This window comes from Sprattus sprattus, assembly GCF_963457725.1.
Source record: "Sprattus sprattus genome assembly, chromosome: 2".
Classification (NCBI taxonomy): Eukaryota; Metazoa; Chordata; class Actinopteri; order Clupeiformes; family Clupeidae; genus Sprattus; species Sprattus sprattus.
This window is the reverse complement of record NC_137921.1, coordinates 24,962,806-24,979,257: the sequence shown is the minus strand read 5'-3', so window position 1 is coordinate 24,979,257 and position 16,452 is coordinate 24,962,806. Positions and strand designations below refer to the sequence as shown.

The window sequence follows — 16,452 nt, the reverse complement described above, 5'->3', positions numbered from 1 at the left end:
TCGCGAGAGCACGAGGATTCTGAGTGACAGAACGGTCTAGCGGTCATCCAGTGATTCATAGAACCGTAGTTACATACGTAACTTCCGTTCTATTTCATCCTTACTGACCGCTAGACGGTGCTTTCAAGCACTGGATGACCTATACCAACAAAGTCACGAAGAACTCTAGCACTTGCCTTACTGAGAGGAAGCAGCAGAGTCACGCCACAGGACCACAGCCAACAGCTGAGGAGTGGCAACATACACCAGGTAGAACCTGGAGAAGGTACTAGGTGATGTACGTGACGCTGCCTCGCAGACATCTTCAGGGGAATACCCCGCGAGGCTGCCCAGGATGTCGAGACAGCTCTGGTGGAGTGGCACCTCACCCCGGATGGCAGGGGGTGCCCACTTCCTTACATGCCTAGGTGACAGGATCACAGCCAACGGCTGAGGAGTGGCAACATTCACCCGGTAGACCCTGGGAAAGGTACTAGGTGATGTACATGGCGCTGCCTCACAGACATCTTCCAGGGGAATGCAAACCGCAGAACCCGTCTGTGGTGTGCGCTATGGGTACATGAATTAGGCATCCTTGAGGTCTACTGACGTAAACCACTACCCCCTGGTTATTGTACGCAGAACCCCTTGCCATGCTCAGCATGCGGAACCTCAAGACCCTCGGGAGCCTGTTGAGGCCCCTCAGGTCGAGGATGGTCCGCCATCTTTCTTTGATACTAGAAAGTAGGTTGAGTAGAACCCCCCGGGTTGTGTCAGGGGGTCTACCGGCTCGATGGCACCCCTGTCCAAGAGGGTGGACCGCTCCTGGGTAAGGGCCCGGGCTTTCGCCGGGTCTTCATGATGGTCATTTTGACCCGGCCATAGGCTGGGGGCCGGCGTCGGAACTGAAGTCGGCATCAGTGGGTGAGGTGGAAAGCACCCCGGGTCCCTGATAGAAGCAGCCCAGTAGCTGAGCTGCAGCTGGGAAAAACGCAGACAGCCGGCCCCTGGGCCTCAGCGCCTGGCCCCCCCGCCCCTAGGGGCTCTGGGGGGACGATGGGCTGCGCACGAAGCGTGAGGTTGGCCCGAGGGCTGTCGCTCTGGACTCTGAAGGCCCGCGCTTGCCGCTGAACAGGCTGTGGGCGTTGGGCCCCGTAGTGACCCCTTGGGTGGACCTGTGACTGCGAGCTGCGCGGTGGGGCAGCCGCAGACCTTCCAGGCCTAAGACGGATCGGCAGAGCTTGGTTGCATCGCTGGGCCGGGGTCATTTATATTTACATTGTCATTTAGCAGACGCTTTTATCCAAAGCGACATAGAATGTATACACATTTCTACATTTACACTGATGGCACACTGCACATCAGGAGCAATCAGGGGTCCAGTGTCTGTTCAAGGGTGCTTCGACAGGGAATCGAACTAGCAACCTCTTGTCAGCTGTTCAGGTGACAGACCAAACAGCTGCTCTGCCCCAGCCAATCTAGCCGCCCTCACTGCCTGCGGTATGTAGCTGCAATTCATGCAGGGGTTGTCTGAAAACTCTGCCCTCAGGTGCTCGACACAGAGACAAGAGGGGCATCGCTCATGGCCACCCTCCACCTGCAGAGGGCCATGCAGGCCGCACAAGAGTGGTTGCTCACCATGTCTGCAACCCACGCACCACTGAGAGAGAACGGTAGTAGTTAGCCTCAGTAGAGGATAATGGTCCCAACATAATGGGGACAATCAGAATAGACTAGGTGCATGGAGAGGGAGGCAGGAACCGCTGCCTCCACCGACAATATTCACAGGCCATCAGTTACAACCCACACCTGTGCTGGGAGCGGGGAGCGAGAGCACTGTCCTCACCAGGAGAGGGGAATAGCCACACTCGATGGGTTAATCAGCATAAATATAGGATAGATATAGATGCAGAATAGATGCCGGGAGAGGGAGGCAGGAATCGCTGCCTTCACCGACAAAATATTTGCAGGCCAAACTACAAACCACACCTGTGCTGGCAGTGGGACGCGAGAGCACTACCTTCACCAGGAGAGGGTGGATGGCCACACACAACGAATTACACGGTGCAGAGCAGATGCCGGGAGAGGGAGGCAGGAACCCCTGCCGTCACCGACAAATACCTGCAGGCCAAACTTCAAACCACACCTGTGCTGGGAGCGGGTAGCGAGAGCGCTACCCTCACCAGGAGGGGGTGGATAGCCACGCACAATGAGCTACACAGTGTAGACTAGATGCCGGGAGGGCAGGAACCGCTGCCTTCACCGACCAATATTCTCAGGCCAACAAGTACAAACCACACCTGTGCTGGGAGCGGGTAGCGAGAGCACTACCATCACCAGGAGAGGGGAATGGCCACACTCAATGGGTTAATCAGAATAAATCTAGAATAGATATAGATGCAGAATAGATGCCGGGAGAGGGAGGCAGGAACCGCTGCCTTTACCGACTAAATATTTGCAGGCCAACAGCCACCAATACATGCATAACATGGTATGAACTAGGGCTGTAACGATACACCTACCTCACGATTCGATTCGTATCACGATTCTTGACCCACGGTTCGATACACCCCACGATATTATTATTATTTTTTTATTTTTTTTACCTCGCGATTTTTTAAATATATTTTCTAATTCACATTAGAATAAGTATGAGCTATAAAAAAATTAAGAAACAATTTATAACAAAATATTGAGGTTTTTATTACTCAAAGCAATGCTGTTGAAAAACATTCAACAAACTTCTGAAAAAGTAGCCTAAAAATATGAGGGAAACAACACATAAATAACCAAATAACTTAAACTATGATGGCAGTGTATGGCCAAATGTGACAGACCCTAACTGCCACGTATTTTATGAACAGGGCCCAGGCTAATCAAATGAATGAATATCAAGGAGGCAAGAGTTTAGCAAAATAAAACGTTTTATTTCTGTAGTTTAATAAATATCTGGTCACTGGTATTTAATGACATGACAAAAAAAGTTCTCACACACGCACACCCTCATACACTGCCATCATAGTTACCCACGATTACCCGCGATATACAGGCTACTGGCAACAGTAACACACCCACCAAAAAGAGCTATAAGATCTGGAATAACCCAACTCACGCACACGAACCAGAGCAATCAAACGTGTTACAATGTTTCAGAACACTACACACATTAGTGAATAGCCGCCACACTACTACACCACGTATTATGTTATGCACTTCCACACAATGCGCAAACACTTGGGAACCACTACAAACTGAACGTTAGGGTTACACAGTAACCCCGTACATCACAAGATGGCCGTTAAGTAACGAAAGCACACACACACATTCATACAAACAAAATACAGAAAGATCCAGAGAAAGTAACATAAAGTACTGGTGGCTCTCTCACAGCCTATTAACTCAAAACAATTTAAGTACGGGAAAACAGTGGTCAAAACACGACGCAGTGTACGTCTTTACTCCGGAGAGGGAGACGGAGAGACAGCTACGGAGCAATTAATGCACACACTTCTATTCTCCGTGCAGAGCAGTCCTCCAGCGACAAACAATCCGGCAACCACGTGCCAACAATTCAAATGGCCGATTCAAATGTCATCTGAGGTAGCCATTGCGCACAGCACACGTGTAGGCTTACTAGCGAACCAAACTTTTTGTATCACGTGACCGCTGAGGGCATGTCGCGGTTCTGCCTCCTCGCATCATGATGCAGGTTCGTGGCCCAGAGTGTCGCGATTTCTCGGTTCGATCCAATATCGTTACAGCCCTAGTATGAACCGAATGAACGTTGGTGGTGGGTCGGAGGGGCCGTTTGGCGCCAACTGGCTGCCACGCTTCCGTCAGTCTGCCCTAGGGCAGCTGTGGCTACTGATGTAGCTTACCACCACTGGTATGAGTGTCTGAATGTATGGCCTAGGCCAGACTACTCTGTAAAGTGTCTTTGAGTATTTAGAGAAGCACTATATAATTAATTGATCAGCTGGTTGATACAGACCACACCTGTGCTGGGAGCGGGGAGCGAGCACACTGCCTTCACCAGGAGAGGGTGGATGGCCACACACAATGAACTGAATAACAGTATAATACTGGGCTTTCCCTCAAATATTGCAGGGAGAACGTCTTTTAATGAATCTGACTCAATTCAATTTAGTGCCAGGGCGCCGGAGGCTGGGTGCGAACCCGGGTCGCTGGCGTGGTAAACCAGCGACCTGAAATTAATTCAATCGCGAATTCAGGTTTGAGTGAGGGCGCCGGATGTGGGTTGCGAACCCTGATCGCTGGTGTGGTAAACCAATGGCATGTCAAGTGGGCTAAGCATCACTGAAGAAAATATAGTTAACTGTAGTGATATAGTCGTTCACCATGCGCAAGTAATTCAGCTAGCGGAATTACAATTGCGTTTCCTCTTAGCACTGGAAGAAGAAGCGAAAGCGCGTCCTTCCAGTGGCTATGGGTGTGGGACAACCACTATGACAATCAATCTCTTTTAGCCACAATAAAGCAATCTACTGCCAACTCTACCGCTAGACTGGGCCAGTGGGGGTAGCGTAACAATCGCAATAACACAACAGTGTAGTATGGACCAAACAGACCAGTGATTTGAAAATTAATTCAATGATAATACATTTTCACATTAAAGCGCCGGAGGCGGGGTGCGAACCCTGGTTGCTTGCGTAGTAACCGGCGACTTACTCAGCTCAATGGGTTACAGATTCAGTATTCAGCATTCAGTATACGCAACTAATTCCCCTAGGGAATTGTAACTGCGTCTCTATGAGCTCTAGTTAAAGGAGCGACTACAGCACCAGTAAGGTAGTATTCGTAAACACAATAAATGGTGGGAGAGGGGCGAACGCAGCTGTCACCAAGATTATCAAACACTTTTCAGCGGCAACAGCTGGTTAGGCAACGTAACGTAATGTTCCCAGCTCCGACTATGTCGCAAGGCCAACGGCACGGAACAGGATAAAGCACTTAATTCAAGCTTTAGTTTCCTTACACACAACTACCTGCGAGCGAGAAGATGAAAAGGAACAGTCTCCCTGACCCCACCGGAAGATATAGACTATCCAGGGGTCATCGGGGTCACGACGTGACAATGTTGGTATTATTCCTCGACCTGCGTGTGCGCGAGATGGATCATCCAGTGCTTGAAAGCACCGTCTAGCGGTCAGTAAGAATGAAATAGAACAACATGGCTGGGCCAACTGAGTTGACAGCTTGCTAATACACACTCAAGGGATCTCTATACTCATTACAGAGATATGGCAAATACAAAACCAGACAAAGATATACGCTTTCCAAGAAAAAACACAAAACACAAGAGATAAAAACCAACGAACAACTCTTTAAACACTGCAGCTTTAACAACAATCATAGGATTCTCAGTGTGAAGAAATAGTCATTATCTTAAATAATTATTCATATCTTACTATAGTTGTCACTTAGAGCTTTATTTCTCTTGTCATATTAAAGACAGAAATCAATTGGCTTCATATACCAAGCTGTCAGGAAGCTAAATTCTCTCCCCTCACTCCCCCAGCCATATCCTCCAGTCTGACAGAAAGCTGAACCCCCAACCCCTCGCCCTCCCCCCAAAAAATCACTCAGGACTCTGCACTTTTAGCACTTGTTGACGTTTAAGATTGTATTACTTATTTATGATTATGTTTACTTAGTTTTAGGAAATGTCTTGTCTTATCTGTTGTGCCTGTGCACCTTAATATGTTTCACCGTGGGAGAGTGGGAAACATCCTATCGATTCCTTTGTATGTCTTGACATATTAAGTTTTTGACAATAAAGCTACTTTGACTTGACTTTGACATGTCATGCTGTCATGTCCTTCACATTAGTCATGATGACAGGATATAATGAAAAACGACTCACTCAGGCAATAAAATCGTATAACTATCTTATTATGATAGCTAGTGTCTATCACAAACTCAAATGAAATGTTTATATTGCCGTGTTTCATGTGGCTAAAAAAAAATTTGGAAGAAAGAACACATAGTAATACAATAGAATAGAGTAAACAAACAATCTACCTTCCTGCAATAGTTTACTTTTTGTCAAATTTCCAAAAAGATGTGGAAATAAACAATGTTACTCCATCCATAATGAATTGTGTTTGATAGGTTCACTTAATGACTGTTCATGCGCTTATTAAAGAGCTGAATGGTATACGTAGGAAAAAGCATTATTAGTCACAGCCAAAGCAAGATGCTAGAGTAATGTGCTTGTAACCAATCTTTACTATTCTAGATCTATTAATGCACAAGTAAGCCATTCTGACTTAAAATTGTGATTAAATTAAGGAATATTTAACTGAACAAGAGCAGTCGATTCTGCAAGGCAAAACCTTCAGTTGGATGAGGAGACTGGTTACCCCCAGAGTCTATAAAAAAGACATGCACAGACCCTTTTAAAGCAACCCATGACATTTCTGCTAAGAAACTTAAATACACATACACATAAATCGTCAGTTCTGGCTGCTCCCTAAAGGTGCCATTAGGGTACTCAAACGGTCGCATCGGATAGTCGGGCGGTGGGCGGGCGGCCGGATAGTACATAGTAGTTAGCATTTGTGTCCCGTTATAGTGCTCCAACGGCTGTGGGTGCTGAAAACAATTCACTGCCACAACAACAGGCGGAGTAGCGATTTACCTGCCAAAGATAAGGTAATTCATGACGTCTTTCTGCAATGGATATCGTTATTAGTTGGACTACCCTCTCCGCTAAAACTGTCACTTACCTACCGCTGTCACTGCTCAAATGCAGCAGGTGTCAGCAGACACATAACAAGGTGATTTTGGCAAATGTTATATACACCTGAAAGGGCAAACTTATCTCTATCACGGCGGGTATTTTTTGTGGAAGAAACAGTAGCAATCTACAACAAAATGATATGCTTATCTTACACTATAGAAACTATTAAAAAAACGATTCAATTAAATTAATACGTTCTTATTTTCTTCTGTATTTTCAGATGTTCAATTATGATTTCTGGGTAATTTTTGTGTTGTTGTCCAATGTCAAATCTCTATTTGATCATGTGACGATAAGATGTGTAGCCTAATGTTTACGAAGGGGCAACTGCTATCGTGAATTATACAATAAATAAGTTGTGAAATGAAAGGAAAACACATCACGGTTAAAGTTGTATGAGTATTGATTGATTCACATCGATATGAATGGATGACATGCCTAACAAGTGGTTTTTAGTGGAGATTTCGAAAAATGATCGCAACATATTGAAACATCCCGTGCTTACGTTGTATACGTGGACTTCAAGTTTACAAGAAAAAAAATATATCTTCAATGGTAAGACCCTTTTGTTGTGCCTCTTCTGGTGTAGCATACAATGTGAGTTTTATTAGCAGATGCCTATCATGTGTAATGTGTAGGGATGCACCGATCCGCTTTTTTCACCTTCGATACCGATACTGATATCTGAGGTTTAGTATCGGCCGATACCGATCCGATACCGATATATAAAAAAAACAGCGTGAAAGTATGGTAACTGTGTGTATGTGTGTGACCACACGTGCGAGAGGGAGAAAAGAGGAGTGCATGACATGAGATCTTGGTGCATTTTTTGCTCATTTGCTACTAAACATCATGTCTAGTCATCACTATCAATTCATAACATAGGATAAAAATAATCAAAAATAATGTACGTTCTAACTAGGGCTAGTCTTCATATTAGTTAGCAATCATATATCCGCTAGCGTCAACTTTTACGTTACATTGTAGAGGCTCAGCATGGTGACCTGTTAATGCATTTGCTGGTTCTACTCTGTTAAAAGACCCACAATTACCAAAACTGTATTCTTTATCTCTCTTTAATGTGCATTCATCAATTTCCATTACATGACGATGCATGTGATTGTACACGTGTGTGCCTGCAATGAGAATGGGGACTGCACTGAATTACTTTAGCATGAGTTATTGCTACACGATAACAATTACACAACTAACATTACTCGATACATATAATTGTGGACATTACACTAGGCAACATGAATCTCATTCATAGCTCATCCAGTCGAAATCTTAACAGGATGAACCCATCTTTATTACAGCGAATCAACATCAGAACATAACTAAATCTCCGCTTAGCATGCTTATCGCTACTAATAGCAACCTGCACTCATAATACTCTACCTATCACAGCCGTAACTTCATGAAACCCCTTACATTCATTATGTACGCACACAATGCCTCACATACATGTCGAACAATGATGATTTAAGCATTGGAAATGTATAAGGCACAACTACTTTGCCACTGATGGGCGACGAACTGAACTTGTCACTATTCACCGAACTTAACTGAGCAGACAGCGTTGCTAGGCAACGTCACTATCAACAGATAGTTTTTCATACAGTTAACGTGCGGGAAGGCTTTTGATGGCTGTTCTCTGGATTGTCTGCTATGTCTGCTATCGCGCCACCCTAAATCTTTGAATGTTGAATGTCGGCCCATTGTCACCGATACCCGATCTAGAAATGTCTTCAATATTGGTACCGATACCGATACAAATATCGGATCGGTGCATCCCTAGTAATGTGTAGGCTATTTCATTCCGTTCTTGCAATGTGAATAATTTAATTTCAATATGCTTATATCTCCCTCTCGTGCGCAGTTTTACTTTAAACGGGGCTTGTTTATGTGAGCGAGTACATATAGTAGTGGTGAAACGGATCAGTGTGTCCACGGTTCGGTTCAGATAACCGTTTTGGGCCTCGGTTTCGGATACGGTTCGGATTAGGATCATGTCCGTGATAGTAAAAAGGCGGACTTTTTTTGGACGGAGGGTTTGGGGGAGAAACACAAAAATGAATGAGACCCACAGGCTATTTGCAATGTGTTAATTGACTGCAATCAGACAACTTGCAAGGCTTTTTTGTGCAATAAATGTTCCCCTAAATGCATTTGAAAACATGGTGCACTGAGTGTAACATGTAAGGGATAACGGCCGACGAGGCTTAGAACTCTGGCGACGAGCCCAGCATGAAGCCAGAGTTGCCTCTACCTGTCCATTATTTCCATCGAACCCGGTCGACCTCTAAGGCCGTTATCCCGCTTATCACCCGTTTGTATTTATCTCCCGTATATTTAGAATATAATTGTATCAATTACTTTCTTTAAATTTAGGAATTGTGCGCTTGAACTTCAGAAAACAACCTATTACAGCTACCGTTACACTGGAGAGTTACAGTAAAATAGCCCCTTACGGTCAAGTGCGCCTTTACAATTTCCTCTTCTGTCAAACTTGTGTATCTCCCCTTGTCAGTCTCATTAAATGCCTCTTCAAGCCATTGTTCAAATGTTAAATCACCAAGAACATTTTATTACACAAAATTGATAACAAAATCATCTATTCTGTTCATCGTTTTTTCCGATGTCTTTTCCGCCGTCCATGACTTGTCAATCAACCGTCGGTTAGGCTACTTTTACTACTGTTGTTATGGTTACCATAACATACTGTTGTTATGGCTCGGGCAGCACTGGAGAGAATGCATTCCGCTGGGTCCTAAACACCCTTTTGTATCGGACGTAGGCTACAGTAGGCAAAATACGCTACATAAGGCAATGCCTTCATGAAACCGAAATCTGCGGATCTCCAGAATGCTCCGAACTGTGGTAAACGAACCGAACGGATTCGGATAAAATTCGAATCCGCTGCAGGCCTAGCATATAGGCTATCTGTTGATGCCGGAGTTTAATAAAGGCGGGTGGGTTTTAAATATGGCGGTATTGTGATATATAGGGAATAGTTTTCAAGGAAACGATCTGCGGCAATCACGTCCAATCACGGCCAAGTAGTATCCGTGGCCATGAACGGACCAACAGAAATTTTTGCGGGGACATGGAGAGCTGTCCGAGGGCTCTATCGATTACCTTGCTATCTTCACATTCTGATATAAATAAAACCGTATCAGTGATATACCGTTGCCAGGGAACACAACGGGATGTATTTCTAACAGGTTTAGCAACTGGCTGCTAAAATCCACTCCCCCACATCCCCCTTGCCTTAGATTATCCGAGCGTTTGTTTTGTGCTGAGCGGATCTTCCAGCCAGAGTAGCACGGTAACAGACAACACAGTGGCTGATGAGAGAGGTTTAAAAAGGGCACAGTGCAGGCCCAGCGGTTCAGCAATGACGAATAAGTCTGATACCCTGGCAGCAGCTCCATATCAGGGTTGTATTTGTCCATGAGTCAGCTCTGAACCTAGTTCCCTACATTTTTCTCTAATGTAGTTACTATAAATGTCTAGGAGAAAATGTCTTGGCATTTATGGTGGACTAAAACCCAATTTAATTTAGCTTTCAAGGGTCCCACTGAATGGAGTTTCACAAATAAATGGCGTTAGACACACAAAAAATTTTTTTTTGCCTGGTCATTATACATTGCGCAATGCTAATGCCTAACCAAATGTCTTGTATCTATAAAAGTTGGGCTAACTGATGGGGAAGGAGGTAAGGACTGCGATCTGGGTGAAAAAATGGCCACCATGTAGAAAAACACCTAAACTCAAAATGCATGATCAGCAGAGGCAGCTGGTGATCTCTGATCTTGAGTTAAAACTGATAGTCTAAGAGAATGCTTCAGGGAGCCCTAAAGTGCCATTCATTTTTACCTTAATATGAATATTAAATTATCCCCAAAATATACCACATTTCTGGCCTACAAAATGGACAATAATTAAAAACTCAAATGAACAATAAGCTGGTAGCGATGAATTGAAGCTGGCATGTGCCTGCACACACACACACACACACCACACAAGCACGCAAGGTAGCCTTACCTTGACATAAAGCTGTTGGAACTCGTCCAGGTTGAGGCGTCCGGTGGGGCAGTCCTTTAGGAAACCCTTGTACCACTGTTTGAGCTCGTGCTCGTTGAACTCTGTGCTCTTCACCAGGTCCTCCATTACCTCAGGGGTCAGCTTGCTGTTCTGTTTCCCCATCGTGTGTCTGTGGGGCAAGGAAAGGGAACAATCCACACAATTTAAATAAGTAGGTGAAGAGATGGATGGCTAGTGAATAGTGCTATTTACATACACACACACACACACACACACACACACACACACACACACAAGAAACTGCGACTCATAGAATTAATATCAATACTGCACTGTAGATTAAGCTAAAGTCTACCACCACACCATCTTTTACTATCTTCCCTCTGTTATTCACTGCTGATAAATAATAAAGCTTAATGTTCACACCAAACAAATGCTTCTTATTGGCTTCTTTATGGAAAAGTAAGAGAGACTTTTTATTCATTGCTAATACCCTCAGCCGGTATTTAAGTTAGCACCTGTTATCAATAATAACCCTCGCTACATTACTAGCATTGATTGCTAAGAGTAAGAATAAATGGGAAAGGTGTCAGCAATCCCCATATTGCCAAACACACACAAAATATGGACGGTACGGTACACATCAAGCATTTTATGGACACCATCGACAACTAGATCTCTGCATACCCACTTTTGGGTCATTTCAACACGACATAGACAAATTATTTGGTATAACCTACACCATAACATGTGGTCAGATGAAAAGGCAGACCTTAATACAAACTCAATCTCTGACTGACACATGCACACTTCATTGGCCTGTCTGTGTCGTGATAACTTTAAGTTAGACCTCCATTCCCTATTTCAACATCAATAAACTGAAAAGACTTGGGGCCTGATTTACTAACAGGATTGCGCCCATTTTCTGGCGTAAAATAGCGGTCGTAACGAAAAACGGTATTTACTAAGCTGGCGCAGCGCATATTAACGCTTTGAGGGTGTGTACCTGCAAACAGGTGGGATGGTTCGGAAACGTGGGTGGTAACGTAGGCGTGTAGCGCTATTTAATGGGAGGAGTGCGCCTAATGATGAACTGCGTGGTATTTACTAAACTGCCCGGCGAGCGCACATCTCTGATTTGCAGGCTAATTCTCCGCCTCATAAAAGCACGTCTTAATCAAGCGCATTTCCACTGAGTCTGAAAACGTTGATATGGCAGCAGCAAGGCAAAGACATAGACAGAGACAGCGAACTGAAATATTTGTTTCAACTCGTATAATTCATATATTCATATATATGAAATTAAACTTTCCGAACGTAATTGGAGAAATTGATCGCACCCACATGCAAACAGTCCCACCTTCAATCCGCGAACACGTTTACCGAAACAGAAAGCACACATATTCAATGAATGTCCAGGTCATATGTGATGCCAACATGACCATTACTTACGTGGAAGTGGTCTGTCCATGACAGTTTTATCTTTCGGAATAGTGCCATTTATCCATGATTGAGCAACGTTGATTTTGGAGAGGCCTGTCTACTTGGTAAATGTATTTGTTTCAGTGGGGATATATTGTAGTGAACCCATGTCCCTTGTAGAACGTATTAATCTCGCCATGTACACATATATATTGTTATAATAGACAGTTTATGCATTAATGCCACCAATAGCATATTATTTATAATCGTGTTCTTTTAAACATCTCGCTGTAGATGATGGCGGGCAAAACAACAATATAACCCATTGAATCAGGTTCAGTGATTGAGCGAACGTGAACCAATATATCTATCTCGCTATCTATTCGCTATCTATTCGCTGAACCTTAGTTTTTTCTTCCTCGAATCTCCATGGTGGCAGTAACTTGCTGGCAAGTTCTCCAGTCTTTTAACGGTGCGCTAAATAATGATTGCCCAGCGCGTATCTGGCTTGATAAATATCACGGAAAATGCGGGGAATCACCGTGCGTTAATGTGCGCCTGGCAAAGATGCGTTCGCAAATCAATCTTAGTAAATCAGGCTCTTTAAAGGGCGGAGTAAGCACAGTTTGCCCAGCGCAGATCTGGCTTGATAAATACCAAGTAAAATGCGCAAAAACACCGTGCGTTAATTTGCGAACGCAGATTAAGAAACGCTCGCATATTAGTAAATCAGGCCCTTGGTCCTACAGGTAATGGCAACCTAATACTAGACTCTGTGTGTGTCTGTGTGTGTGTCTGTACGAATGCATGGGGGTGTGACATGCATAATTCTGTGCATGTGTTTGTAAGTGTGTGTTTGTGTGTGTGTGTGCTTGCTTATCAGTGCAGGTTGCAGCTGTGTGCTCCACACCCCTGTGGACCTCCATCACAGACTGCGTCACTGGCTGGACAGTGCTGTTTATTTAGCTGCATAATTACTGAAACATGAATAAAAAACAAAAGAACAAAACCAGAGCTACATATAGACAGAGAGATCGTAACAACATGGGATCCTCTGCCAGAACTGATTGTGAAATATGCAATAACAACACTAAAAGAGAGAAAACCAAAATGGAGTGAGCTGAGAAAAAGAGAGAGGGAAATAAAAACAGAGGAGAAAGAGCAAGCATAAAAGAGGGAGAAAAACACATCTGCAGTTAGCTAGGTTCTGAGCGAGTGAATGGAGAATTTGTGCCCGCAGAGTTTATCTCAATAGAAGCGATTCACTCAAAGCACAGGCTGATGTGAAACAACAGCAAATCTGCACATAAAGGTCACTCACTACAATTAATTAAGGCCTCCATCCAGACACTGACAAATGAACAGCACGTTGACATAACTCTCAGGATAAGGGGATTTAATTGCTGCGAGGGAAAACATAACATTTTCATCAGAGAAAAATGTTTCTCTTTACTTTTTCATGACACAAATACTTAATAAGCCAGCCAAATGGGTGATACATTCCAAGGAGAAGAGAGGAGACTCCCAGAGAGAGATGCTTGTAGAAACACATGCAAGTCTTTGTCAGCATCCAAACCCTTTTAAAATCTTAAATTAATCAGTTTGCTGCAAATATGTAATCTCTACTCAAGCTATGCGCTGCTTCCGGTACAGTCCTTAATATGAACAGTTGTCTTATCGTTATCGTCAAGCAAAAGAGTACCATCCTGTGTCTGCCTATTCCCCTTGACATATATCTGATTTTCCTGACCACAGGATTGTATGTGTGTGTGTATGTGTGTCTGTGTGTGTGTGTGTGTGTGAGTGTGTGTATGTGTTTTGGGGGGAGGGGTGTTGTGATTTTTACATAGTTCATTAAAACATGACACATCCTGCACTGAGCAGCCTACAGTAACTCATGGCCTTATCCTGCATGCATCCCTCCCGCAAGGCAACCAAGGACAGTCCCTCAAGACTACAGAACAGTGGTAGTGGAATTAAGCCTGCATTTTTATGCTATTCTGTAACGACTGAGCCCAAGAGAGATAGGGTTGTAAAAACAAAACTGCCTGCACATGCCTCAATGCCATCTGTGTCATATCATGTGAGCTAAAGACAAAAGGGGAAAAAAGACTAAATTGCATGGGGAGTTTTACTGTCTGTGTTTGGTGCCAAAAGGGGGAAAATAGTACCAATGTGACACTACGTTTAGAAATGAGAAATTACTTCGGCAGAAACACACACACACAGAGGCTTTGGTGAACGGCTGCCAGCCTCTCTGCTCCTTGGTGTGTGAGACTGCAGTAAACACTTCCTGTCCTTTGGGATTACCCCTCCCTACAAGCCATCCACCTTTGAGAGACATGCACTCTATAATAGGGGGTGGGTATTGCCAAAGAAGTCACGATTCGATTCGTATCACAATTCACATGCCACGATGCGATTCTATCACGATGCATCGCGATACTTGAATTATTGCGATGCATTGCGATGCATTGCGATGCATTGCGAATTTTCACTGAACACTGTTAGAAAAAAATTAAGCCATTACCAGTGGCTGACTGGCTGTGTATGATCTGGATAGTGTGTTCAATTGATAACTCAAAGCAACTCAATTCATACAGCTGTATTTATTGAAACGACTTTTGGAGGTTACTTAACACAAATATTATTATTACTGGATACACTGCATGTTTTGTTTATGAATGACTTGTCGCAGTATCGCGCGGCCGGAAATGCTTGATGTTCGCCAACCATTCATGCAATTTTAATTATTATTATTATTTTATTTTTTTATTAATAATCGATACTTGGCGTCAACAATCGATGCAGTAGATCGTGAAAATTAGATTCGCGATGCATCGTCATGACGATTATTTGGCACACCCCTACTCTATAACCTACCTCATGCCATTGTACACAAACCCCAGATAGACAGGGCTATAGTCCCTTGGTAATTCCATAAAAATCCAACCTAATACCTGGCTACAATGTCATTAGGTTGAACTGTATAGGTCTACTGCTATACATGCCAAATGTATTCTTGTAGTGTGGATCTGGGACATAAGGACACATATTGCAACCAGAATACATCAGACACATCAGAGGGGAACTCCGACATCTTGACGCAAACGGTACGTTGCTTAGGTGTGTTGTTACTTGCATGCTCTGTTGTCCAAAAGACAGCCAGTGAATGGTAGCTATTACAACCAGTTTCATATGGCCTCATGATTATGAACTACAGCATTTACAAAACAAGAGTGGCTTGGTCATGAGTGCCTTTGAATGGGCATCTCTGCATCTCTGCCCAGCTGGCATGACTCCCTGTTGCCCACCTGCCATGCAAATTAGTTAACCCTCTATACCCCAATAGAATTCTAGAACACTCCAGCAAAATCCCACGAAAAACAGAGAATTCCTTCATTTTTTTGTTATTCTGTAAACAAACAGTTACAGTTAGAAAACAAAAGAAAAATTACAAGTTTGTTTTGTTTGAAAGGGCATAAATTCTTTGTTAATATGATATCAAATATGTATTAGTGACTTCTACAAATATTAAAATACAAATCATTACATACACCCTAAAGTTCAAATTCATACGTTTTGAACCGTACAGCAGATGTAGTTATTATATCTAATATATTCTTAATGTATTTAATTAGTATTTGTTATATATTTTGTAAATAAATGAATAAATATTAAAATAAATATTAAAATATTAACACTACTTTACCATACAGATTACCAACATTTTTGCTAATTTGGTGGAAAACACCTAACTCTATGCCTCTTCAAAAGCATCCTGGTGCAATACATTTGTGGAGGAGGTGAAGGTGTTTGTGAGGATAAACATCCTCATGGGTATCCATCATATACCCTCTTTTCTTGACTACTGTTCATCTGATCCAGCCTTACAAGTGACCTATGTGGCAGACACCAATGCCATGAAATAAGTATGAGGAGTTATGCAGATACCTACCCTGTTCAAACCCAACGATAGCAGACTCTGGTGACAAGCTTCAGAAAGTGAGACCATTACAGTTTTTTCCAATCATTTTCACACTTGGTTCAATACCATGTACTCTTTCTCAAAACACTTAACACATCCAGCAGTAGACCAACTAAATGGGATACTTTTCCATTGCTTAGATACAAAATGCAGTCAATAACCACTTCCAAAATTCATGGATACCTGTCTCAGTCAATGTTCACCACCAGCAAAATGCTGTGCAACTACGTCCTTAAACTTCTTTGACTATGTA

At 43.4% G+C, this 16,452-nt stretch overlaps 1 protein-coding gene across 2 annotated transcripts in view; it reads right to left on the bottom strand.

Moving 5' to 3' along the window:
- vsnl1a (visinin-like 1a) overlaps positions 1 to 10,951 on the bottom strand; it is a gene marked incomplete at both ends in the record, with an annotated part of 88,756 nt that extends 77,805 nt beyond the window's left edge. For both annotated transcript variants that reach the window (XM_080833145.1, XM_080833146.1), the window contains one exon: positions 10,790 to 10,951. In XM_080833145.1, the coding sequence (XP_080689271.1) occupies positions 10,790 to 10,951 (162 nt within the window). The remainder of the gene's footprint in view (positions 1 to 10,789) is intronic.
- Between the last annotated feature and the right edge of the window lie 5,501 nt (positions 10,952 to 16,452).